Raw genomic sequence first — 26,405 nt, 5'->3', positions numbered from 1 at the left:
GCTTCTGGTGGGGCTGAAATTTTCCCCAAGACAGGAAATCCTGGTGGGAAGATTAAGTGACTTCTCTACATGTACGGCCGGTCTCAGTTGAGTTAAAAGGGATATTTGCTTTCCATGACAGATTTGCTATCACCAGTCTCTACGTTTTGTCAGGTCTCCCGATTGCTCTGGGTGTTCTTGCTCACTCATCATCCCCTCCCTTAACCAGCACGCGTGGGGCCTGAGGCCAGGCCAGAGCTGGAAGCTCAGGGGTGGGAACACCTGGCTCAGGGAGCTCAGCGCTTATGGGAGGGAGGCCTTCAGGAGCAAGCGGTAATAATTCAGTGAGACACAGCCTGGAGCTCATGGTTTTCTCTTAAGAGGGAGACGGTCCCAGCTATTCGGGGGACAGAAAGGAGGGAAGAACCTACCCTGTGTGGGGTGGGGTGGCGTTGAAAGAAAACCTTACAGAGCTGGATCTTGAAGGATGAGTAGGATTTTGCCAAATAAGATCTAAACAAACTGTTATTACTGTCACTGTCGTGAAAGACGACAGTCACCATTTATTAAAGCTTAGTCTGTGTCAGGGCCGAGTACTTCGCCGTATCCACTGAGCGCATCAGGGGTCGGGGAGTTCCCGTTTGCGGAAATGGAAAAGCCAAGACTGACAGAGGCCACACAGCTGGTGAGAGGGAGAGCTGAGCTGAAGTCCTAGTCTGTCTGACTTCAGAGTCTTTTCCACCCCACTGTATTCTCTCTCCCATGTCCACTTATTAATATTAGTGCAGGAGACATGAAATAACCCATAATTTGCCCAAAAGCTCTCAATTCAGAGACACATCAAAATACAGAGAATTGCAATGCCTTTGACAATGAGTGATACTAACTAGATAGGCAAACTCTCCACTAAAGTGCCTAAGCATTGATCTGCTATAATATTTTCCTATAGTGGTTCCTTTTTAAAAAAAATTTTTTTTGAGAGAGGGGAAGGGGAGGAGAAATAAAGGGAGAGAAACATGTGTGAGATCGATTGGTTTCCTCTCACACACCCCCAGCTGGAGACCTGGCCCTCAGTCCAGGCATGTGCTCTGACTGGGAATTGAACCTGCGACCTTCCCATTTGCAGGCTATTGCTCAATCCACTGAGCCACATCAGCCAGAGTAGTGGTTCTTTTTCCCGTGGTAAGAATAATACTTTCAATGACCTACATGATTGTAGTACTAACCTGGGTATAAATGGAAGGCATAGAGGAATTAAAGACATGGGCCTTGTCCTCAGAATGTGTGGTGTCGTTGAGGAGATTTTGATGAACACAGAAAGCAGAAGTTTACAAACCAGAGTGAGATTAAGGGCCGAGGTACAGGTGCAGATGCAAGGACAGGGTGCAGGTGCAAGAGGTGGACTTCACTCAGCTGCAGAGGTTCAGAGACAGGCAGGATGTGAACTTGTCTTGGAGGCTCCGGTAGGACCTGGTCAGCGGAGAGGATGGGGGAGCGTGTGGCCCTCCAGAAGGGCATGTGGCCTGGGCAGGGGACAGAGGCCTCCGACACAGTGTGTTTGGTTGTGAGGCAGCAGTCGCCAGACGTAGCAGGAGAAAAGGTTCACGTCTGAAAGGACCTGGAAGGCACACACATCCCCTCCGCTGTGCTTGGGCGAGAACAACCCTGGGTGGGCTCCGGGGAAAGAATCGACTCTTTTGAGGCTCTTCTGCTGATGTGGAGGAAGACTTGGGCGTGGGGGTGCTGCTGGGGTAGAAACCAAGGTGGGGCAGATTCTCAAAGTGGTCACGGGACCGCCCTGGGTTTGGCTTTCTGGACAGAGCCCAGAAGCTTGGTCTTCACCCCTGTCCTGCTCGTCTGCAGAAAGTGTAAGTGCAAGTTGGCAAAACAGGCGCAGCTGTTCCCTGGGGCCGCCTGCCTGCCCCCGTCAGAGGTGCCCTGGAGAATGACCTTGGAGAGGCAGCGGGGGCCTGATCAGAGCTGAGGAGGTGGGGCTGGAGCTGCTCCATCTCTTGCGGGCCTTGTGGGTACAGAAGGGACTTTACCTTCAAGATGAAGCTCCTGACTCCTTATTTGTCCCCTGAACATCTGGCCCACCGGGTCACGCAGAGCCCGTGTCTTCCCACCTATCCTTCCCCTTTCCGTCTGGCTGCTGCCTTGCCTGTCCCCATGCTCGTCGGGCGGCCGGAGCCCAGCTCAGGATCAGAGCAGTGGCCCTGCAGGCTGCCCTCATCGCTGTGGGGGGAGGACTTTGAATGGCAACACAAGGGGAGGCAGTGGGTTCTGTCTGGCCCAGACCTAGAAAGGCACACCCAGGCACCCTCCTTCAGGGCAAGGAGGCTCAAGTGTGGAGGGGAAGTGGCTGGGAGAGGTGGCTGGGGTAGGAAGGGTGGCGGTGACCGCAGGCAACCTTCTTGCTCCAGCCCAGCCGCCTTTCTTTCCCCCCAGAGCTCCTGCCGTGTGACTTGCCTCCCTGTGCTGAGAGGAATGGCCGGCAGCAAGCGAAAGGAGGTTACAGGCTGCGTTTGTGCCTGGAAGCTTCCTCCAGGCTGCTGGCAGCCAGGCCGCTGCCAGTTCTGGGAAAGGAGGAATCTATGTGAGTCGTAGCCCTGAAGTGTGCCCCACGTGGGGCACGCAGTGTCCCCTCGGATTGTCCTTCCTCTCTCAAACGTACATTTTGTTGGTCCCGGAGCAGGGAGTGCGGTGGACTTCTCTTCCCCCACACGGGTGTGCTTCCTCTCGGAGGGGCCCCGCCGCCTTCAGGGTGTGGTGGGGGGCAGAGGTGCAGCTGGGGCAGAAGGACGACAAAACCAGCATGCAGCTGTGGTGCAGCACGGTTCACACGTCTCAGGGTACAGTTACTTCCTCATCATCTAGACTGTGAGCACCTCGGAGACAGGCAGAGAGAGAGAGAGAGAGGGAGAGAGAGAGAGTGTGTGTGTAAGTGTGTGTTTCATCTTTGTACACCCAGGCCCCAGCACGTGGTTCTTCATAGACGGAGGCTAAATTGAAGCGATTTGCACTTGTCCAGGAAGCGGTGGGGCGGGTGGGATAGGGAATAGTAAAACTCTACCCAGGAACAGAGCTCCTGTTCCCCTGGCTTCAGACTCCTGGGAAGGTTAGGGGGTGGGGGCGGTGGACACCAGTAGGGCTCCCGGGAGTGGTCCAGCCCCCGACTCAGGGCACATCACCTCTTCCTATTCCTGGGGGAGCCCGGCCTTTAATGGCACTGACTCCGGCAAACCCTCCCTTTGGGCTGATGAGACATCTAAGAGCGAAGAGAGGTGCGGAGGTCGGAAGAGCAGAACGCCCAGAGTCATAGGACGAACCACTTGCTGGCTGTTTTCTTGGGCCAGCCGGTGCTTAGCCTCCCTCAGCCTTGTCACCCACATCTGTAAAATGGGAACAATGGCCGGCAGGGAACGGGCATCTCTCGCACACTGCAGAGTGAGCCTTGTAAACTGGTGGGAACTCCCTGCAAGTCCTTCGTAAACTTTCTTTAAAATGACCACGCCTTTAGCTTTGGCAGTTCTGCCTCTAGAAACTTACTCTAAGACAGCGATGAAGCCTGGAGCGGAGCTGGCCGAGAGAGTGAGCATTGTTTCTCTGCAATATCAGAAACTGGAAATAACCACAACGACAGAAATTTGGCTGAGCGATTCCAGTGTATCCATAAATGGAGTGTCAGACAGCCACTGAGATTATAATATACATATCCTTTATATGCAGTGGTATTTATGATATGTTGCTAAATATAAAAGGCTGGTTACAGAATAGTACTTAGAGTGTGACAGTTTTTTTAAAGCAATTCTTTTTTTTTTTTAATTCTTCACCTGAGGACAAGCTCGTTGATTTTAGAATAAGAGGGAGGGTGAGAGAGAGAAATATTGATGTGAGAGAGAAACATTGATCGGTTGCCCCCCTTCGTGCCTTGACCGGGGATGGAGCCCTCAACCTCTTGGTGTGCGGGACGTCTCTCCAGCCAACCTTGCCACCTCGCCAGGGCGGTCTGACACTGTTTTTAAGAAGAGTTTTGCTTCACATATTAACTGTGGTTGCTTTTGCATCATAGGATTAATTACAACAAACCTAAAATTTCTCCCTCTTATTTATTTTGCACAATAGCATGTATTATTTGGTAAAGGTAATACAGATTATACAGATTATATTCCAATATGGACATTTAGCATTTAACATTAAAGAAGGTATTACGTGTGAGGGTACTTTGCAAACTGAAAAACCATGCAGGCATCAGACGGAGTCTCTGCCCATGAGGGGCCTACAGTTTGGGAAGGGAGGAGAGATACTTGAGACCCCACTGCGTGAGGCCGGAAGTGTGAGAGCTGTCAGGTAGGAATGCAGACCTGGCAGCAGGAGGGGGCCCGGGTCTGGAGGTCGGAAGGCGGCCTGTGTGGAGGGAGGGCAGCCGGGCTGCGGGGACGGAGGAGAGGTGAGTCTGGAAAGGCAGGGAGGGGCGTGCTGCAGGCACTCTGGAGGCTGTGCTTGGTGAGATAGTCGGCGATCGTTTACTGGCGCCTTCTGTGGGTCAGGAGCCACTGAAAACTCCGGAGGAGGAGGTGACGGGGCTGTGAGCCCACTGAGGGCAGTGGGGTCCTCACGGCTGTGTTGGCAGGCCTGGCGTGGACGGAGGCGGGGTGAGGTTGGGAAGCTGAGTCCGGCTTCACATGGCGGGGGCTGGGGGACTGGCCCGCATGGGTGTGAGGCGGAGGTGGGCCGAGGGCCCTCTCTAGGTTGAGTCACTGAGAATGCAAAGGAGAAAAGACCATCTTCCACCCTGACTGGAGAGCGGTGGGAAGTAGAGGAGGGGAGAGTCTGACTTATCTCCCAGGCTTGCCCCCCAGGGGGCTGGAGAACTGGACGTGGTCCACTAAACTCACCGGCCAGGCCACCAGCAGGAGGGGCGGCTGAGGCAGGAGTGGAAGGGCAGTGATTTGGTGCTCGCAACAGGCTTTCTGTCCATTCCTCCCGGTCCTCGGGTCCCTCCAGGTGGCTGCCCCAGGGCCGGCAATGCGGGGTGGAGGTACCCAAGCCTCCTGCTGCTGTGAGTGTCTGGCACCCTCAGCTCCTCGGGAAGAATGTGGGGTGTGCAGAGAAAGGTTTCAGCCCAGACCCTGTTTGTCCATGAGAAGTCACAAACCACCCTGCCTCCTCTTGGAGCTCCTCTCAGCTCCTCCCTTCTCCGAGCCTGCCCCAGCTCCCTCTCCCTGCAGCCCGGGGCTCCTTCCTCCCTGGGGGTCCCAGAGGCTGTGTCTGCCTGCTCACTGCCCTGCAGTGCACACACAGATGTGCACACACTCACACATGCTCGCACTCTCACACTCACACTCATGCCCTGGAAGGAAGGTGGAAAGTCGTGTTCAGATGAATGTCTGAATTTCCACACCCTGCTGCAGCTCCCGGCCAGCTCCTCCCGTTGTCATGTCACTGGTTAATTACATTCTTTACCAAGGTGCAAATGTGTTTTTACAGGGAGACTGAGATGGCGTTAACTAGGAAGGAGCTGTGACTGTTAAAGATGCATTTACCTCTGGTGTAGGGCTGGGGCTCTTGGCTGAAGAGGTGCCAGGTGCTGCTGAAAATACAGCCCGGGCACCAAGCAGTGCCCCCCCGCCAACCCCCGCTCTGCCCTGCCCGCCCTAAGCAGCCCAATCCACAGGGAGAAGTGGGTGTGAGTGTTTGGGAAATGCCAGGCCAGGTCCTAGGGCAGCACTGACCACCGACCTCCATTTCCCAATACCTTGGTCCATTTCAAATAGCGAGAAATAAAATTGATTCAATTTAATCTAAAAATAAACAGATAAGCTGTGTAGCCAAAGCTACCTTGGGGCCACAGGCTGCCTGCCCCTTACTGTTAAAATCCGCTTAGGGCCCATTGCTTTCCCCACTCTCCCTGCCTGCTGCCCAAGGGCACCCCCCAACCCCATCCGTGTCTCCCCAGGCCCCCAGACCTCTGAAACCCATCCGCACATCTGAAATGGTCACACCTTCAGCGCCTTCCTCTGTGTCCCCAGCAGTTTAAGACAAGGGCCCAGCATCACTGAGACCTCCCTGCCCCGTTGGGGACGGTGGGGTGGGGGGTGCAGAGGGCAGGCTACATGGACGCCCGGTGTCAGGAAACCAGACAGATGACGACAGGGCGCTTCCCGCTGTGGTGAGCGGCTGGGCTCTCGAATGGCTGGGTGGGCCCCAGCAGCTACACCGAGCAGGGAGACCTGAGGGGACCGTGGCAGCCAGGTGCACAGGGCAAATGCACCGGACCCTGTCCAACCGCGGGGGGCGGGGAGCGGGTGGTGTGCAGTGTGGGCGCCCCCCTGTTGGCCCAGGTGCCCTCGCCTCCACTTTCCCTTCTGAGAGCTGCTCTGCCTTTCCTCACAGGTGTGCTGGCTGGAGCTGACAGGAAGGCTTTCTGGCCCAGCTGGAAGTGAGACGAGGGGGTGCGTCTCCTGAGAGCCATCCAGGAGGCCGCCAGGATCACCAAACAGTAAGACACGCTTCCTCGTCCTTTCACACGTAGTTAACCGCTCCTGGCAGACGCTCTTGTCTTGCAAAAGCCTCGAGACCCAGCCCAAGACGTGAGCCGGCACATTGCACGCGCTCCCTTGGAGAGCGCACCGGCTGTCTCGTTTCTCAGGTCTCCTCCCTGAGGATACTGCGAGGGTGCTGCCCTTCCCCGAGCACCTCCCTCCCTCCCGCACACCCTGCATGGACCCTGCAGGACAGTGCATTGCACGGGTACACACGGCGGGGCCACCGCTCCGTCACCACGGGGGTGACAGCCGTGCAGCCCCGGAGGTGCGTCCTCACCCAGGGCGGTTTGCTAGAAGTGCAGTTCTGGGTTCTGCATCTGTGAGTCTGAGTTACGGCCCAGGAGTCTGCACCCCACATGGTTTTGATGATGAACTTGAAGGAGACTGCCTCCCAGGTGTTTCTGATGAACTCTGAAAATTGTTCTTTAGAATGTAGGAAACGTTTTGAATAGAAAATCTCATTTAATCCTCTCATCAGATAGGGTTCTTTAAATCCCCTTAAGTAACTTCAAGATCTAGGAGATATACCAGTAGATGCAGGGATTTAGCAATCCAGTTGCCCAAAACCACTCTTCTCTTTCCAGTATGCCATGGTAAGGGCCGGGTCTCTTGTGGTGAGACTGGCCCCCAACTCTAAGGGACCCTGCCCAGGACTGTGTAAGTTTCCTGATGCCTCAGGGCCACCAGGACCTTACGGTTCATCAGCCGTCATCTGGGGGACAGTAATCTGTGCCAACATCCTCACCAAAGCCGATTTCCCCGGAGAGAGAGGGAGAGTTAGCCAGAAAGGTGAATGTTCCTGGGCCCGCCTCCCAAGCAGGTAGTTAGTGAAGACACGGATATTCAAGAGGACTGCTTTCTTAGAGCGGCAGAATTGGCCAGTGACCACTGTCCCCTTCCTATGCCCTCTGGCTGTTCGGGGAGCTCTGTTCCAGGTGCATTAAGGTGGGGCACATGCTAGAACTTGCTGTGGCTCCTGGAGGTGAAAGCCAGAGAGACACGGGCATATCTGGGGTGGGGGTCAAGGCTTCGGTGAGCATGGGTGGGGCGATGCCCGCTTGGAAGACAGGCTCACAGTCTTTGGGGCCTGCATGCACAGTGCTATTGAAAGGAGTCCACTGCAGGTGATGGCTGTGGGGAGTCGGGCGGGGGGTGGGGGTGGGGTTGAAGAAGATAGGGAGATGCTGGCGTCCAAACCCGCCAGACGGTGCCTGGGAGCGTGGAGGGGCCCCTGCCCTCCCTACGCAGTGGAATATGGGGAAGGATGGGAACTGGTGGACAGGGGGCTAACTCCTGCTCTGGGTTCTTTCTGTAGAATGGAGGCTTCCGGGGATGAGACAGCAGCCACCTCAGATATCACCCCGATTCCTCACACCCTACAACACACACACACACACACACACGCACGTGCACGAGCGCGAGCACACACACACACACACACACACACTGACCCCCGAGCCGTCTCACCGAGGGAGTGCCAGGCTGGTCTGTGCTGGGAACCGAATATAGTTGACACTCTTGCTCGGATGGGTGTGAGCGGCAGGGACAATTTTTGCAACTGATACTGGAAGTGTGGCAATCAGAGGAGCGACCAGCTGTCTCACTTAAATTGTTAGCTCTCTTGCTCTCTTTTTTTAAAATCGTTTTTGCTTACATAATCCACCCCCTTTTTATTTTCTAATTCTCTCCTTGCAAAGCTGGCACCAGAAGGGAAGGGCCGGGGTGGAGGGGGTAGCAATTACACATCAGTTTGGGGAGCATTTACATGTTGCAATTAGAACTTTAAAATAAGCCCTGTTAATGATCTCCACGTGTCAATGACACACCCGGACTGACACAGACTCTCCTGGGCCTGCCTGCCGCCCCCAAGCGAGTGACTTGGTGGAAGCAGAGGCACCTAGGGAGACACGGGGAGGCCGGGGCAACATCTGAGTGAGCCCTGGAGGCTGGTGGAGGACAGGTACAGAGGTGAGCACCTAGAAACCGAGAACGGGGATGACAGCTTCTCTCCCCGCCCTCCTCCCCCACCCCCCCCCCACCCCCCCCACCCCCCCGCAGCCGAGGCTCCTACCAGCCTGTCTCCTTCCACTCCCAGTCCCAGCAGGACTCTGAGGAGCCCAGAGCCGTGAGAAAGGGCACCTTGACTGCCGATTCCCCCTGGGATGGGGGCGGATTTTCAGAGTCCCATTTGGGCCAATGGATAGCCTAGTTCCCGAGAGCTGGCCAGTGCCCCTGGACGGGGGAGACAGGCCAGCTCGTACACAGGGCTCTGGAGGGGAATGGAACTGGATGTGCCCCGGTTTGGGAGAGGCACTCTTCCTCTTACCATTCCGTTATCAAGCATTTACTGACGCCCTCTGATGCCTTAGGCAGGGACTCAGAACCAGACGGACCCAGACCCAGGTCCTAGCCCCGCCACTGGGATCTGGGTCAAGTGAGGTAGCTGCAGTTTTCCAGCCATCACTGTCTTTAGGTAACTGGCGCGATCTCTTCTCACAGGGCTTCTGTGAGGGTCCGACAGGATGATGTACTAGAAAGCCCCTCACACAGTGTTGGGCCCGTGGTGAGGGCCCGTGGTGAGTGCCCGTGGGCTGTGGGGCCCAGCTGCCCCACCATGCTGCCTCCCACCCATGTGAAAGCCGCTTCTTTCGTTGGGCACGAAGGAAGCTCGATCTGGTCTGATTTGTCATGTCCACAGCCCCCTGCACCCGAGCAGCTCCTGAAATGGATCACACACTCCACGGTCTCCCCATAGGGCTCCCTGCGAGGCCGTGGCTTCAAGCCTCTGCCCTGGGCTTCAACATCTTGGGGCCCCTCTTCCCGACACTGGCTTTTAACAAGCCTTGTCCTCTCTCTTCTGGATGTGAACCCAGCGGAGTGAGCTCAGATGAGGCTCCACTTCTGCTCTTCACTTGTGAAGTGCAGGAGGTGGTCCCCAAGCTCTCTGATCACCTGTCAGTCCTCACGCCTGCACCTCTCAGATTCTCGTCTTCGCTCTGTGTCTCCAGCAGCTGTCTCTGAGGAAGGCCTTCGTCCGAGAGCAGCTCCCTCCAGGCCAGTCTTTGCACTGGTCACTTATAGGCAAGAGCTTGCATCCCCTGCTCGAAACATCCGTGAAATAGCTCCAACCTAGGGCGCAGGTGATGCGTGCCTCCAGAAACCAGAGAGGGGAGACTTCCAGAAGCAGGCCACTTGGCCCAGGGCAGAGAGCATAGGGAGGGACCACACCGTGCTGGCTTTGGTGTTTAGTTGGACACAGTTAAAGGCTGTGTTTTAAATACTTTCCTAGAAATTTGCTTTTTTTAAAACGTAGGTCACGTAATGGACAACTTTCCAGGTCAAAATAAGTAGATGTACTGCATTAGCTTTGGTTACTGCATAGTATTCTTTTACATAGATGTTCATTATTTATGTTAGTTATTTAAAAAATTAGAATTAAAGTATCTGTGTGAGGAAAAGCAAACAACGTACAAGATATAAAATAAGATACAATAAAAGGTGCCCCTCCTTTCCCAGCCTTGACCCACGAGGTTCACCACCCAAAGCCAACCGCAGTGCAGAGCTGTCTCTGATTTTAGTTACCAAGTTTTTTCGGACTGTAAGCCACACCGGACCCTAAGATGCACCTAGGTTTTAGAGAGGGAAAGTAGGGGAAACAAAATTTGAAGCAAAAAATGTGGTAAAATATTTAATAACATAAATAACATAGGCCGTCCCCCCAGCCCCCACAGCGAGCCAGGTGAGCTACATTCAGACTATAAGATGCACCCCCTTTTCCTCCCAAATTTGGCGCATCTTATGGTCTGAAAGTATGATATTTGCTGGCTGATGCCTGGTGTGGTGGGTCATATACTTAAGTCCCTCCTTCTGAGTTTATGTGTTTACCTATTAGCTCCCTACTGTGAAAGCTGGGGAAACTGACACACATTTTCCCCTTCCAATTTGTGTAAGTTGATCATTTTTATCAAACTATATTTGATATCTATGTTTAATAAAGAGCAATATATCGAACATAGTACATATATCATATGGTATATACAGTGTAGTACATAGTACTATATATAGTTATACTATTATAGTAGTAGTCTGTTTAGTATCTTTACATTAAGGTTTAGAAGATTAATATTCTGGCATATGACTGCAGTGACCTCTGCATTCTGAACTGTAGGGTGACTATAAAGCAGAAATATTATTCCACTACAGAAGTCAATAGTGTGGTTTGACCATGGAAAATGAAATGAAATTTTTTTAAAAACATTTTATTCATCCATTTTTAGAGAGGGAAGGGAAGGAGAAAGAGAGAAACATCAATGTGCGGTTGCTGGGGGTCGTGGCCTGCAACCCAGGCATGTGCCCTGACTGGGAATCGAACCTGCGACACTTTGGTTCACAACCTGCACTCAATCCACTGAGCTACGCCAGCCAGGGCTTAAAATGGAATTTTTATAGAAACTTATGAGCCCCCTGGGGTAATGGCCAGCCCCCCAGTCCCTCCCATTGCCCCCCAACCCGTCAGGTCACGCTGGGCCCCATGCACAGGTTGCGTAGACATTGCTTTCTACCTCCCGCCTCTTTGTTCTGCTGGAACTTTTTTATCTCGACAGGTGGGAAATCAACTCTGAGTTCTTACATGTCCAAAACAGACTGTTTTCTCTTCAAACTTGACTTGGGTTCATAATCCTACGTTCAACATCTTGAAGACATTGCTGTGCCATCTTCTAGTCATTGTTATTAAAGATTTTATTTATTTATTTTTAGAGCGAAAGGGAGGGAGTGAGAAAGAGAGGGAGAGAAACATCAGTATGTGGTTGCTCCATGTGTGCCCCCGCACTGGGGACGCGGCCGTCAACCCAGGCACGTGCCCTGACTGGGAATCAAACCAGCGACCCTTTGCTTCACAATCCGGCACTCAATCCACTGAGCCACACCAGCCAGGGAATCTTACTTCTAGTCTTGCAAGGAGAATTTATGGAAACGTTTAATTTTCTTTTCTCCTCGAAGTCTTGAGATTTCCCCTCTATGGGTCCAGGCTCGATGTTCGTTGGCTCCCTCATTTTTCTCATGGCTCTCAGCACCTGGGAAACCTCTCAGTCTGAGTCACCTGTCCTGCTTCAGCTCAGGGGAACCCTTCATCTCATTGTTTCTTTATTTACTCTGTTCAGTTGCCTCTGTTTTGTTCTTCTGGAACTTCCTCTGCCTAGCACAGAGCCTGGCACATAGAGGTGCACAGGAAGCAATTATTGAATTTGTTATTTGGGATCTAGATTCAAACTGGGTCCCTATTTCCAGCGTTCTGCGTGAAGTTGGGCAGGTTTTCCCGTTTGAACAGGAAGAAATCAGACCTCACGGCCGCTCGGGATGCTCCCTGCCCACCACCGTCGTCTTCTGCAGTCTGCTCAGAGCCTCGAGTCCAACCGCTTCTGGGGCTGGGGAAGGGTGAGGGGTGACAAGGGAGGTGGAAGCTGAGGTCAAGCTCAGGGCAGCTGGAGTGGCCCACCTCCTACCAGGGACAGTTCCCTGAACCCTCCATTGCTTCAGCATCCCCTTGATGTCCCCCTTGGGCACTCCCCTCCTTGACCCCCCTCCAGTCATTCTTAAATGGGCTCCTTTCCTCTTGACCCCACTCTACCCATCTCCCCTACTCCTCACATGTGCCCAGCTCACAGGCACACACAGCTCCTGTCGGTGACAGGATCCTTGGCCATGACAACTGTCCTAGTGACGAAGAGACAGCCGATGCCCTGGCCTGAGACAGCTAGGCCCTAAAAAGAGAGGATTGGAGAGGCCTGCCCACAGCAGGAACCTGCCCCTGCCTTAGGCCACCTTGTGCCCTTGGGGCGGCATCTTAGGTGAGAATTCCCGTTTACTCCTCCTTTCCACCCTGTGGTGCCTGGCTCTAGGGACAGGCACCCCCAGTGCCGCTCCCCTGCCTGCCCAGACCCACCTGCTCTGGACAGAACCTCTAGATCTGGAAGCCAAGGTGCCCCACTCCTTTTCCCCAGGGGCCAGGTGCGGGAAGGTCCAGATGAACAAGGGCTCAGATCCCAGGGGACCATTCTGTTCTAAGTCGGAGGATCCTAATTGGCCCCTGAGTGCCAGAGTCCACTGGGCAAAAGCGTCTTCTTTTCTTCCATCGCTGGTCCTTGCCCTGCCCTGAGAAATGGGGTCCACCTTACTGGGGAAAGAAGAGGGGAAAGCAGAGGCGCAATCTTGAACCTCAAGTCAACAAAATTCTGTGCTGAAGGCTGGACTTTCTTCCCACTGAGACCGTAGTGATAGGAATAAGCTATCACCACAGAAAGCAGAATTAAGGTTTGATGCAAGTTACAATTTTCAGACAAGCTGCTGGTATTCAAAGCTTCGGCTGCTCACATGAAACTCTTCTCCTTGGTGCCTGAGTACTGAAAGGGCCAGCATGTGACCGAAGGTTTCCCTGTTAGAGGCCAGAGAGCGACAAGCCCGGTTTCAAGGCTGGAGGTGGAGGGGGTGGGCTGGAGAGGGGGCGGCCAGTGGGAGCCAGTGGGAGGCAGACCACATCTCTCCTGTTCAATGGCTGCCTGCTTCGGAGCCTGAGGGTGACGATGCCACCACCACCCTCTCCGACTGCTGCCTGGGACCCCTCCGGGCTGAGAGCCAGGAAAGGAACCTGACATGAGGAGATGCAGGGAGGGACTGCTACAGGGGTAAGGTGACGGCTCCAGGAGACATGACGAAAGCTGAGATACCCCCTAAGGATGGGGTCCCCCGACTTGAACAAAACCAGTACCGCTCAAACACATAGGCTTTCCACAGATACATCCGGAGGCCTCTCAGCCTGTGAGTCATGGGCACGCTTCCCTCCAGAACGGGGACTTTTCGCAGCTGTGGGTGGTCCTCCCAAACCAACTATGGGTGGGGTGGGGAAAGAAGGCCAGGCCAAGACAGGCACAGAGAGCAGGCTGGCCCCACCTTACCTGGGCCACCCCAGGGCCCCTCCGTCCTGGCTGACAGGAAGGGGACCCTGAGGGCACCCAGTCCGTGTGAGTCACAGTCTCGGCCCCAGAGCTGCAGAGAGCGGGGTCAGGGCACAGGCAGCCCCCACTCTCGTGAAGCCTGTGTCCCCAGAGCTGCTCTGCCAGCAGCTTGAAAGATGCGATCTGGTCCCCATGACACATCATTGCCTTCTAGATACATCTTCGGCCACGTGTTTCCGTCATTTCAGACCGCCCCTTCAATCTTGTTCCTCCCTCCATAACTGGACCCACAGTCCAGCGCATCTACGATCGAGACTCGAGACTTGTCTCTTTCAGCTCGACGTTCCCACCTTTGTCTCAGGCGCATCGTGTAGATGAGACCCACGTTCTTACCGCTGGCCTGAGAACTTTCAGCTTTCCATTCCCACTCATTTCAGAAACTGCAGTGAAGTATTTGAACAATTTGTACTCGCACTGCTGTCTGCACGTGACCAGGCGCCAGAAACGAGCTGTCGCTGTTTAACCCGCCCCCTCCCAAAGGCACCAGCATTAACTGGTGCACAAAGGCCCCCATTTGGCAATTGTCCGAATAACATCAGTGTCACCCTCGACAGCCCAGGGCGGCTTGTTTCCGAGGTCAGCCTGGCCCCTTCTGCGCGGCCCCACCTCCTCGGGGACCCATTCTCCTCTGCTGGCTCCTGCCTCCACCCCGAGGCCTCTAGCTTGAATCCGAGCTCCGAGGTCAGACCTCGAGTCCCATTGGGAAGCTCTCCCGACCTCTCTAGGCCTGAGTTCTCCATCCCGTGAGGAGGACCAGCCAGCACACCTACACTCTGTTGTCATCATTGAGCAAAGGCAGCAAGATCGCCTGTGTAAGAAGCTTAGTACACGCCGGGTGCCTGGGGAGGGCTCCTGCTAGAAGTTGTTATTAACCCGTGTCACCCTCTCACCCCCGTCCATGTCCACTCCAGGGGGTTGGTGGGGCTTCCCGCTTTCCTCCCAAAACATGACCGATGGTTTCACATCTAAACGGCAAACCAGAGACGACATATCGTAACTGCACGTATATTCGGGGTCTCCCTTTGAGATCACGTCATACAGATTCCTTCCCCCCAGGGAGGGAAGAGAAAGCAAAGCCATGGTCTTTTTTCTTTAAGATGTTATTTATTTATTTTTAGAGAGAGGGAAGTGGAGGGAGAAGAGAGGGAGAGAAACATCATCATGACAAAAAGAGAGACATCGGACATTGGACCTGACCAGGGGCCCGGCCCGCACCCCAGGCCTGTGCCCTGACTGGGAATCAAATGGGCGACCTTTTGCTTTACAGGATGATGTCCAACCAACTAAACCACCAGTCAAGGCCAAAGCCATGGTCTTGTCTGCCCGGGAGTACAGGGTTTAAAGACAACGAGGACATGGGGTGGGAAGCAATTTTCCATAACACAGAAGTGCACACCGCGGCCATTGGCACCACCTCGCCCCGCTCTGTCTGAAGGCGAGGTCCCGGGGACAGGATGGCCCTGCAGTGGGAGGGGGAGGCGGCCTCATGGAAGAGCGGGGGTTTGAGCCGCGTTTCGATGAAGCGTAGTGCAGTGCAGAAGGCCTCGCTGGCGGGGAGAGACCCAGCACAGGCATGGAGGAGACGCTTCTCCGAAGGTGGCAGAGGGTGTGTCTGTTCAGTTGGGGCTGGAGTGGCAGTGGCCAGGAGGGGACTCGCTGCCCAGCGTCACTTCCTCTCCTGCAGCAGCCACTGTTCCCCCTTCCCCAGGGCTGCCTGTCCTCCCTTCCGCTGTGGACTCCCCCTGGTCCTCCTTTTTCCTGTGAGCTCACCCGAAGCACCACAAAGGCCCGAGGGGAAGGGCAGGCGCTGGCTGGGTAGGCCCTGTCAGAGATGAGCAGCAGCTTTCTGATGGCAAACGGCCTCGAGAGCCACTTACTTCTGCAGCCCTCACTCCTGACCATTTAGTTTTCCTGGAGGAATGTTTTAAAAATGGAACCAGGCACCGTCCAGCCAGAGGACGCGGGACAGTCCTGCAGAGAGAAGAGGCCTGGCTGGCCCTCTTAGGATCCTCTGCCTCCAGAAGAACGGAGGACTTTGCCAGTGACAGACCAGGCAGGTGTCAGGGCCGAGCACCTCTGCGGACCCCACCAAACCCAGTCCTGCTGCTGCGGACGCTCCCGCCCACCCCTTCCCGGCCCCTGGGCCCCTGGCTGCTGCTGCTCTCCTTCCCTACCCCACCTCCCAGGGAGTGGCTGCCCCGCGGGCGCCTCACGGAGCAGCGGGCTCCTCCACCTGGGTCCCGGCACCAGGGCTGCCGGGCTGTCTCTGCTGAGCCTGAGCCTCAGGGGCCCGGCCTGTTGTTTTCTCAGCTGGGTTCCAGAGCAGCGTCTGCTGTCAGCTCTTGGCAAATAATAACAAACCTGGGAATCGGGCTTGTCGAGGGGGATTTCAGTCCCTGGGTTCATTTTTAGATTTGTTTCTCCGTGCGCGTGCAGACGGGAGGGCACGTGACGGTGTCTTCAGGGAGCAAGCCGGCCTGGGCCCTGCCATCCACCCTAGGCGCCGCCCCACATCCCCACCCCCACACTGGAGAGCCTGCCTCTGCCCCCTGGTGTCTGGGGCAGCCTGGAGGCTTGAAAGGAAAAAAAATAATTGAATAAAAAGGCCACAAGCTCTCCTTCCCCTGCTCCTCCCCACCTCTCCCACTCACACTGTTTAGACAGAGATGAAGGGGGCTGGAGAAGAAAAAGAGAGGGCAGAACCCCACTCTCGGCAAGCAGGGAGAAGGGCTGCCAGGAGCCTGCCTGTGTCCTCCGCCCCCAGGCCAGCGGAGAGGCCCCTGACCTGCCCATCCGGGATGCGGTGACAAGGGGCGGGCCTCCTGGAAAGGGAAGGGTGCTCCGAGTGGAGCATCACTGGCTGAAGTAGGTCCCAGTTGTGGGAGCGTGTGACTCTAGGAGCAGACTAGTGATGCCCCTCGGGGGCGGAGAGGCCCCCACTTTCCGGCAGATTAGGGGTGACCATCGGGGTCGTGGCTGCCGACCTGCACAGAGTCAGGCAGAGGAAGGTGCGGCCATTTCTTCATGAGAAGGCAGGGGCTGCGCTCACCCTCGCAGCTAGCGTGCTCTCCCCCTCCCCTTCTGTTTGTTGGTCTGTTTGTTTTATTTTGTTTAAAGGAACCGGAGGGGAAGTCGCCAAGTTGTAAAGTGCTTAAAGAGGAGATGAGGATCTTCATGAGGTGCTGAGAGCTGGAGGGGAGAGTGATGAGAGAGCTCTTGCCTGCTCGCGTGGGATTGATTCTCAGATGAGGGCGCAGCAAGCAGTTGGATGAAAGGAATTATTGTTAAGCTCCTCGGTAGGAAGATCTAATGGACAATTGCCGCTATCAGGGGGAATTAAATTGCTATTTCGGTTTGTAAAATATATCAGCGGCTTTTTGAAGCCAGAAAAGGTGTGACAACAAAAGTGGGGGCGGGGGCTGCCATTTGGGGGGCCCAGGGTGGAGAGGCAGAGCCGGGCAGCAGAGGGCTGGGGCAGAGTGGGACTCTCCCTCCTGATTCTGACTCGGGTTCACTTTTTGAATCCAGACTGAGAAACAGCTGAACAGGGGGAGTCGAGGAGGGGAGTGGTGGCCCCGCACTCTGGGCCCTGCCACGCTGGGAAAGCCCGTGGGTCCGAGAGGCGTGGCAGGAAGCAGTGGGGCAAGATGGGGCCCCTCTGGCAAGACCTGGGCAGGGAGCAGGAGGGTGAGGTGGGTCTCTGACCGCCAGCCAGCAGCCCCGCTCACACCAGGGTGTAGTCAAATCCTCTGCCTCCTGTGACCACTGACCTCTCCCCTCTCCAATACACCATGGGCTCCGAGGGATGGGGGGATAAAATCCCTTCCCCCAGCTGGGTCTCTCCAGCCAAGCTTTTGCTGGGGTCAGTGAGGGCATAACTGACCCATTGACCCAGCCACACAGCGGGTGGGTTGTTATTCCAGATAAAGAGCAAAGAGCAAAATGGCCTTGGGGGTGGGGAAGGAGAGGAGATAGAGGCCTTTGGGAGGAGGACCACGGGCCGTGAGGAAGAGGCCCCACTCCTGGGTGGGAGCAGGGGTCTCTGGGTGTCGTGGTTTCACAGAGGCTCCTCTGCCTTCCAAAGAGCACTCACTCCACAGGGGCCAGGGGCCGGGATAAGGGGAGGGAGCAGGGAAGAGACTGCCACCTCTCTCAGGGCACAGAAGCCTGCAGTCCTCGTCCAAACTCAGGCTGGTCCTGCTCTGTCTCCGCTCTGTTCCCTGGAGACCAGCATCACCATAATAGGGCCTGACTGGGTGCCACCTCAAAGACTTCCCAGAAAGGTAGCAAGTGACAATTAGTGTTGAGAGCCGTGGTGTCCAGAGGGCCTGAGTTGCCCTTTGTCGTGGTTGTCCTCTCTGCTTTTGGCTAGAGTCCCACTGAGAGTTCCAAGCAGGACCCGGAGGGGCACCAGGGGAGTGGCCCTCCTGGCCGGGACATCCTACAAACACTTGAGCTCTGTGCCAGGTCCAGTGTCCCCTGGGGCCTGGTTAATGGAGTGGCAGCTCGTTTTCAACCCTAGTAGCCAGCCAGCCTTTGGGACAGTAACGAGCCGGGGGATCTGACCCCGAGAGCGAACTCTGCTCACTGCTTCTCCCACCTGTCCTCCTGCAGAGACAGACACAGCTGCCTCTCCAACCCAGGCTCCCACACCACACGCTGAGCCTTGGCTCCTCAAACTAGAGAACTCCCATTTGCCCCCAGCCCCCAAGGTGAGAAAGACGGGGAAACAGGTCCACTCAGCCACTGTGTTCTGTTACCTCGGGCCCCCAAGTTCCCGGGCACCTGAGTGAAAAGTCACAGGTCCAGGGTTTTTGGTGCTGTGGGGTGGGGGTGCTCCTGGGGGCTGGCCCCGCTTCCCATCATTCCTCAAGGACCCTTCGCTTTCCCGTCATTTTGAGACATTTTAACCAGACCTCCTCCCATTTTAAAGCTTCCCAGGCCACAGGTGCCTCCTCTCGCTCACCCGGTCCCCCTCACCCTGCCCACGCTGCGCTCATTCCCTCCACCACCGCCCAGCGCTGACCCCAGCTGCCCACGTGCAGGGAGCACTGAGTTCCTTTCCGCTCGTGATTTCCAGCCCTTTCCCGGTTTTGTGAAGAGGCCTGGGTGGGTGTGTATCTGTGTGTGTGTTTGTGCACGTGTCTCTGTTTCTTTAGATAAATCCACAGAGTCACATGAAATCAGTGACAGGTTGACACCGTTATTTCAAGATTCATCGCTCTAAGCTGCCAGCACAGGGGACCTAGCCAACTCCTTCCCACCACCAGCATTTCTTTTCCAGGCATAATTTATAGCGGTGGGGTGCTTTGTTTCCAAAAGATGAATATCACACTATCATCGGCAGCTGTCTCTCATTTTTATTTGTTTTTAAATCTGACTCAAAGTCCAATTCTCTATACACATCCAAAGCTGTAAATCCTGAGGCGACTGATTACACGATTTAGTAAACAGGTTATATTACATAATGCAATTAAAGTGGGCTCCGCGGCGCCACCTACAGGCCGCCCGCGGGAAGGGCGCTGGGCCCGAGAGACCAGCATTGTGGACCGAGCTCTCTAGGCGGAAGGAAAATAAACGGCTTGCACCAGGTTGAGGCGGTTGCTCCGGAGGGAGAGGTTGAAGCCAGCCTGGTTACTAATGCAGCCTTTTGGTCTCTCCTGCTGAGTTCATTGTGTTATTTCAGCCTCCTGCAAATCTGTCTAGACGTCAGAACCCCGGCCTGAGCAGCTGCTCAGAGGGGCTGGCCTGGGGGGTGGGGGGGGGAGCTGTGGTAACTTAACCACCTGGGGGCTGCGGGCTGGGGCAGAGGAGGGCTCCCTCGGACCTCAGGGGCCTCCGTCCCTCAATCCCAAGCCTCACCCAACGGTTTCTAGTCCATTCTAGGCTTGCTAACCATGGGCAAAGACTTTTCAGAACATCCTGGTGAAATCCCTCATTTTGCAGTTGGAGAGGGACAGTGACGTGTGCAGGCCACACATAAGGGGCAGAGCTGGGTGTGGAATCCAGATGTTTGGACCCTAAGCACAGGCTTGCAACTGGGGAGTTTCCAGATGAGGAGATTGAGGCCCGGACAGAGAATGGGACTTCTGCAGCCTCTGCTTGTAGCAAGGGGAGGAAAGTAATGAAAATACTGCTAGTGTGTCAGAGGCAGAAGAGAAGGGCTCCTGAGGGACCCTGGGCAGTGCCTCTCAGCTGCCATGCTGGGGAGGGAAGGACGGAGTGGGGCGGGGGGGAGGCTGGCTGGCCCTGCCCCATCCCTCTGCCCTAACCTACAACACTCCCCAAATGAATTAGACTCTGGGCCTCAAAGATTCTAGCTCTTCCAAAGAGTTTTGGTGAGAGGAGGGTCACATCCAACTGAGAGGAGAAGGGACTGACTTCCCCGGGAATAAGAAACTGGTCCAGAAGGGAGGGGCTGGATGAAGAAAGCATGACCCGCAGGGTCCGAGAGGGTGGAAATACTGCCCACCTTGTCCTTGTGCCAGGCGCCCGTCTGGAGCAAGGGGGTGGGACAGCGGAGAGCCACAGGGCAGCCGGCCCATCCTCCCCTCTCCACTTCAGCCGGAGGCTAAGTGGACTCAGCTAGGGTCCGGAGCAGGAACAGATGCGATGCGGCCAGCTGGCCAGAGAGTTCCCAATTAGAGTTTGTTTCTCATCCTTAAGGCCCTGAGCCCCCCAACCCCAGGACCCTAGCCCAATTACTGGGGGCAGCATTAACCCCTCCGTGCCCCCACAGTTAATGGAATGTTAATTGGTCTAATGGGTTTCATGTCAACAAGTCCTAATGAGCTCCTTCCTAACGAGCTTGGTCTTTTGTTTCTAAGCCTGTTGGTCTACAGGCTGCAGTCTGGGCTCCAGCCTGAGGACCTCACTGGGGGAGCTAGAGAACTGGGGAGACGGACAGCTGCCCATCCCTACCTCCAAAAGCTGTGTCCTCCCTGGCCCCTCCCCCACCCCAGCCCAGGCAGGCTGCCTCACTGGTTCCCGGAGCTGGAAAATGGCATTTGTAGCTCCTTTTGATGATAATATCAGTGACACAAATTATTTCTCCTTGGATATCATGTGGGGCTGTTGCATGAGGGTGTTTTTTTCTTCCCCCCCAGCTATCACATAATAAAGGTTTTCAGCATTAAAAGCAATCTTGCGACAGAAGCCTGTCCTCCACGGGAAATTTCCCTGTGGTAAATGGCTCCCGGCATGTTCTCCATTTGCAGCCTTGGCCGTGTGCCCTCGAGCACCCTGGTGTCTGGTAACAGAGCACTGGGGCCTCTGGACAGGGCAGCGCAGCCTCTCCCGGCCCCTGCCATGGGCTCAGAGGCCGCCTGCTGCTCCCCTCCCGGCTCCCAGAGAAAGTGCGGAAAGGGTGGGCTTCCCCAAAGGGCTGGGTACCCAGAAGTTGCTCAAGGAGCTCCCCACACCCCATCTGTGGGGTCTCAGGCAAGACAAGTCAGATCCCACATTCTTCTCCAGATGGTTCTGCATGGCCCCTCAAGCCCCACGCCTAGATGGTGGGCTTTCCCGAGGATGGGGCAGTTTGTGTGTGCTGGGAGCTGGTGAAGAAAGAAGGTGGGCACCTGCCCTGGCCAGGTGCTCAGTCGGTTGGAGGGTCATCCTGTGCGCCAAAAGGTTGTGGGTTCCATCCTCGGTCAGGGCACATACCTAGGTTGCAGGTTCGATCCCCTGCCAGGGCACATACTAGATGGGGGGGTGGTGATCAATGTTTCTCTCTCTCTCCCTCCCTTCCTTTCTAAAATCAGTAAATATATGTCCTCGGGTGCAGATTAGAAGAAGAAGAGGAAGGTGAGGACAGCAGGTCTTTGCAGTGCCAGGTGACCAGGGGCTGCTGTGCCTGAGTGAGCAGAGAAGGAAACTTAAGCCCCTGATGAAAAGGCCTTCTGTTCTCTTGCAGGAGAAGCCCTCAGAGGGCAATGGGGCAGTGGTCTAGTGGCCTGTGGTGACCCCGGAGAGGGGGAGGGGCAAAGGCCATCTGGATCCTTGGAAAATTTTCCTGCGTCCTCTGAGGCAGGCGGCTCCGGACTGGAAAACCTCCTCTCAGCTGTGCAGTGGCTGTTTCTGGGCGCAGAGCACTCTCACCGCCCCTCCTCACCCCCAGGCAGGGCAGCCCCTGCTGCTGCAAATATTTCTAGGGACAGTGACTCTGCAGTGACCTGACCTCCCAGTCCTTGGACGGCGAACAAAAGAATGCAGATTAAAGGCTCCTCCCTTCAGCCCAAATCCTCCTCTTTTTGCACTTCCTCCACTTTGCCTTCCCTGGGACTTTTTTGTCCTGGAATGAGTATGCAGAACGACCCAGACCTCGCGTTGGAGGGAACTAGTTGCCCCTAAAACCGCCTGTTGAGCTCCCACCCCAGATTCTGCCCCCAGGCTCCCTCTGCTGGAGGCTACTGGCACTACAGCCCCACGGAGGTTCACTTTCTTCAGGCAAAGGAGCATCTGACATCAGGGTCCCCAGAAGGGATCTGCCTTCAGGACCTGTAGGCCCAACAAGTTACCTCATCTGCCAGAGTCCCAGGAAAGGCTGAGCCTAACGCACCCCTGACACCCCCTATTGTCTTTATTCCCTCAGGGTCCAAAAGAGAGAGATTCCGCACCCATTGGAGTCTCTCCAAAGCCTTAATTCGGGAAGTTTGAAAGCAGCCTACACCCTGCTCAAGGAGCCTACATCTTCTTTTCCCTTCTGGAAACTTCCCCTCCACCCTGGCCTTCCTGGAATGTTTACCGCCTCCCAGACGAAAGCCTGACACATAAATGGGCATCAGCTCCCTTCCCGGGGATGGGGCTCCTCTCAGGGCCCCTCGGAGCCTCTTCTCGGATCTGGGTCTCAGTGCCCAGTGAGGCAGGGCGACCCTGGGCACCTCTGTTGCAGAAGCACGCTGGTGGCCGTCTTCTGCAGTAAGGTGGGGGCGGGGAGTAAGCAGCAGAGGCTTCACAGGAAAAGCTGCCCCCCTACCTGCGTTCCCCTTTCCTGCTGGACTGTCACCTGCCTGTACTCACAAGGCGCCTCACAGAGAAGACCTGGCCCCCTCCCACTGTCCCTCGTCCCCCGGCACCACTCCTTGCACGCGGCTGACATTTATCGGTTTTATTTGAGTGGCACCCTGGACTTGCGGTGCTTTTGCGTGTGCACTTAGGGTCAAAGCAGACCCAGCCCCTCGGAGACTGGGGTCAGCCAGAACTGACCTTTTCTCCTCTTCCTGAAAAAGAACCCCCCCACCACACACACACTACATGGCACCCTAGAGACACTCCCCTTTATCGGGCAGCTCCAGAACACCCTCAGACTCCCCCAGAATTCAGGCGGTGCACATTCTGAAAGACCCTGGGGAGGGCGGTGGGAGGGGGCAGTGAGGAGAAGGATGTCTGAGTGTTCGGGTCACGAAGGTCTTCAGCTCGTCAGCACCCTCCCCTGGGGGACAGGTCCTGCACCCACAGAAACTCTCAGGCTTCTCCAGGCCCCACAGTGACAGGCCTGTATCAGGAAGCTAGCCTTTGGTTCCCAGCTCTAAGCATTCAGGGCACCTGCTGAGCTAAACAGCTCTCCGGGCATCCTGTTACGGGGGGCGGAGGGGTAATGCCAGGCTGTCTCCACTTACGGCAGCACGTCCTGGGTCAAGAAGAAGGCATGAGGTCCAGCGGGGGGCTCGCTGTCCCATTGTGGGGTGGGGATCGGGATGCAGTGGAGCAGACCAGGAACTGGGAACCTGGGGACCTGGGTTCCATCCCTGATCAGTAGCACCCCGACCCCCAAACTCCCCTTGGCCTCTGTCTCCTCCTCTGGAAGAAGCGGGAGGACAAGTGGGCTCTGATGGCCCCTCTGGCCCTGCATGGCTATCACTCCATGTGGAGCGAAGCCGCAGGAAAGTCTCCCTCCGCAGAACGGGCAGCACCTCCATATGCCCATAATCACAAACACACATGTAGAAAGACCCGCAGGTGCTGGGCGCTCCCCACGCCCTCAGGTGTTCCCAGGTCCCTGGGCGGCCTCCTCCACCCTCCAGTCTGAGAAGGGGACCGGAGCCCCATATCCCTTCCCACCACTAGGGGGTGTGGTGAGCACACCTGGGAGCAGGCAGAGAGGTGGGGACCAGCCTGGAAGGGCGAAGGCCCAAGGCCCAAGGCCTCCCTGCCCAGACAGTATGGCTGGCTGCTCGGAAGGCCTGGGACTGGGAAAGCACCTTTGTCTTAATGTGCGTCCAGTGCTGCCACCAGCCCTGCCCCGCTCCTCCCCCCAGCCCCACCCCCAGCTGGTGCTAAACTGAGCATGGCTGTGTACAGGTTGTCCTACATCTGATTTGAATATCGTTTCTTTCAAGTCACGTCTCACAGCAAGCCCCTCCCAGGCCTCTCCCCGTAGCTCCCAGTCGGTCCCCTAAAGGGCTCTCATCCCTTGCTGTGTCTGGTCAGTCCAGGTGACCCAGTCTGAGAAGATGTCCACCTGCTGGTTCCCAGGCTCCCGGTGCCCAGTATTAACGTGTGGCCCCTTTCTCCTGCCACAGATCCTTGATGTGAATCAATCCCATGATGCAACATGCCTCCCCAGCCCCAGCTCTGACGATGATGGCCACGCAAAATGTCCCTCCCCCACCCTACCAGGACAGTCCACAGGTGAGTGAGTGTCCACCAGCCAATGGGAGGGGTGGTCACCTTGCAGGGGCCCAGGGCAGGGTCCAGTGCGCTCTGGGCTCTTCCCTGTCAGGCCTGGGGAGGCGTCTCTGGGGAGGACCCGGCAAACACAGACCCCGGAAGAGAGTGGTTGCATTTGACAAGCACAGGGTTCAGACCCCACCTGGGTAACTCACCAGCAACTAGGACCGTTGCCTAGAGCGCCAAGCCACGGTGCTGTCCCCGCCCTTGTCTGCTTCCGCTCACAGCGGCCACCAGGCAAGTACTCCAAGCCCCTTGCTCGGGGAGACACAGGTACAGGGAGTCTGCCTCCAAGTGTCTGGGGACACTTTTTAATTAGAGGCTCCTGTGTATCAGCCCCCCTTGCCCATTCAGGGTCGCTAGAGTCCCTCTGTCCGCCCTTCTCTGCCTGCCTGTTGGAAGAATTTCCCTTCCCTCCAGGACTTGCTCAGCTTCTACCCAGAAAAAGACCAGGCCTGGTTCTCTACGCCCTCCTACCCTTCCCTTGGGTCCCCGGTTTCCATCCCTCGGCTCAGACACAGCAGCCCCCCAGTGCCGTGGAGACCCCCATCTGGCCACAGCTCCTGTGGAAGGCTGCATCCTGTCCCCATCTTCCTGTGGCCTCGCCCCTCTGCCTGGAAGCCAGGCCCAGCTCCCGTGGGCGGGGCTCCTGCTGTCCTTGCGCTGATCGCTTCTGCCCTTCCCTCCCCGACGTGCACCTCACCCCACAGTTCATTCTTCTGAGACTCCGACTTAGTCTCGATGCTCTGCTTTCACGGAGGCTTCCATCTGCTGACCTTGACCTTCCCACTGTCCTTTTTCTCTGTCCTGGTCTCACAAGTCAGTGTTAATTCAATAATTATTTATCGAGTGTCTGTCACGTGAAACGCAGCCGGCTAGACTATTCATTCACTCACTGAACAAATGCGTGGCGGTGCCGTGTGCCAGGCGGCCTTTCTCGCTCCTTCCCGCCTCTGCCCTCCCTGAGGCCCCCTCACACATGCTCTGCCCACGGCTGCTCTGGTGGCCCACACAGAGCTCTGCCCAGCAGGGCAGGGTGCTTGGAGGCGGTCGCAGGGCGGGCAGACCTTGGCTCACATGAGGTCCTCGAGCCCCGACACCCCAGCCTGGAGGGAGCATGTGGTGGTCACTCTGCCGGTCCTGGCGTCCCTCCCTGTGAGATTATACTTTGCAGAGAGTCCAGCAAGAAATCCCATTGACTCCCAGCCTGCCTTCAAGCCCACCTCCCTTCATTCCCACCCCTGCTCCCACATATCGACTCCAGGCTCCTTCCGGCTCTCCCCCACCACCTGCTCTCACGCCCAGCAAACCCTCCGCCCTGACAGGAGCTTTCCACGGATCGCCCCAGCTCGGACTTGGCACTGACACAGCTCTGCTGTGTGAAAGCTTCCAGGCGAGCAACAGTTGGGCCCCCTCCCTCTGCAGAGAGAACGAAGAACAGGCGGCTGGGACTGGTGGAGACCTGGGAAGCTAGGGTCCACAACAGGGGCAAGCATCATCCTTCTCAGCAGGCATGGGACCCGTGCCCTCACCACTCAGGCAGTGTTGGGGGCCCAGGGGTGTTGGTAAACAGGCAGGAACTTCGGCGGGATGCTGCTCCCCTAGACCCACAGTAGCAGTGGGAGCGGCAAGAGGACACCACTTGCATTTAGCAGGCGGTGGGCACGAAGGCCCTCACCCCCACACCCAAAGATCAGGGACTGAGCAGGGTGGGGCCAGGAGGTCGGAGAGCACTGGGTTGGCAGCTGGGAGCTACTCCCTCTCCCCCAACGTGTTTTGCTGTCTGGGCAGATGGGAGAAGTTTGTGTTTGCTGGGGATGAGCAGGAGAGCCGCAGGAAGGCCTGTGTTGCCCACGAATGCTGATTCAGGTACAGTCTGGTAGAGGAGCCTCCGAATACAGCTGAGCCTTACCACATCCCGGCTGCCCACGGAGGGTATGGGGTGGGGGGCGGGGGCAGCAGCGCTCAGGCACTCAGCGCCCTGGAAGCCACCGCTGAGCTGTCCTGGCCTTTGAGTGAGAAAGGGAGGCTCCAGTTTCCTGGCACAGGGACCGTCCCAAGGCTCTCCTCTGCAAAGGGTCACCGGTACTGCACCATTGACACTACTCACATTAAAAGGAAGAGAAGGGAGGGAGAGAGGCAGGGAGGAAGGAAGGAAGGAAGGAAACTAATATTTACAGCAAGGGAATAGAAAGAT

General features: G+C 56.3%; 1 protein-coding gene across 1 annotated transcript in view; it reads left to right on the top strand.

Moving 5' to 3' along the window:
* PKNOX2 (PBX/knotted 1 homeobox 2) overlaps positions 1-26,405 on the top strand; it is a 242,198-nt gene that overhangs the window by 141,208 nt on the left and 74,585 nt on the right. Inside the window, exons 3-4 of the mRNA XM_045860322.1 lie at positions 6,376-6,481; positions 24,061-24,169. Of these exons, the coding sequence (XP_045716278.1) occupies positions 24,083-24,169 (87 nt within the window). The 5' untranslated portion in view covers positions 6,376-6,481; positions 24,061-24,082. The remainder of the gene's footprint in view (positions 1-6,375; positions 6,482-24,060; positions 24,170-26,405) is intronic.

Source organism: Phyllostomus hastatus, unplaced genomic scaffold (genome assembly GCF_019186645.2).
Source record: "Phyllostomus hastatus isolate PE091 unplaced genomic scaffold, TTU_PhHast_1.1 phas_scaffold_193, whole genome shotgun sequence".
In the NCBI taxonomy this organism is placed as follows: Eukaryota; Metazoa; Chordata; class Mammalia; order Chiroptera; family Phyllostomidae; genus Phyllostomus; species Phyllostomus hastatus.
The sequence above is the reverse complement of the archived record's forward strand: the minus strand, read 5'-3'. Positions and strand labels throughout refer to the sequence as shown.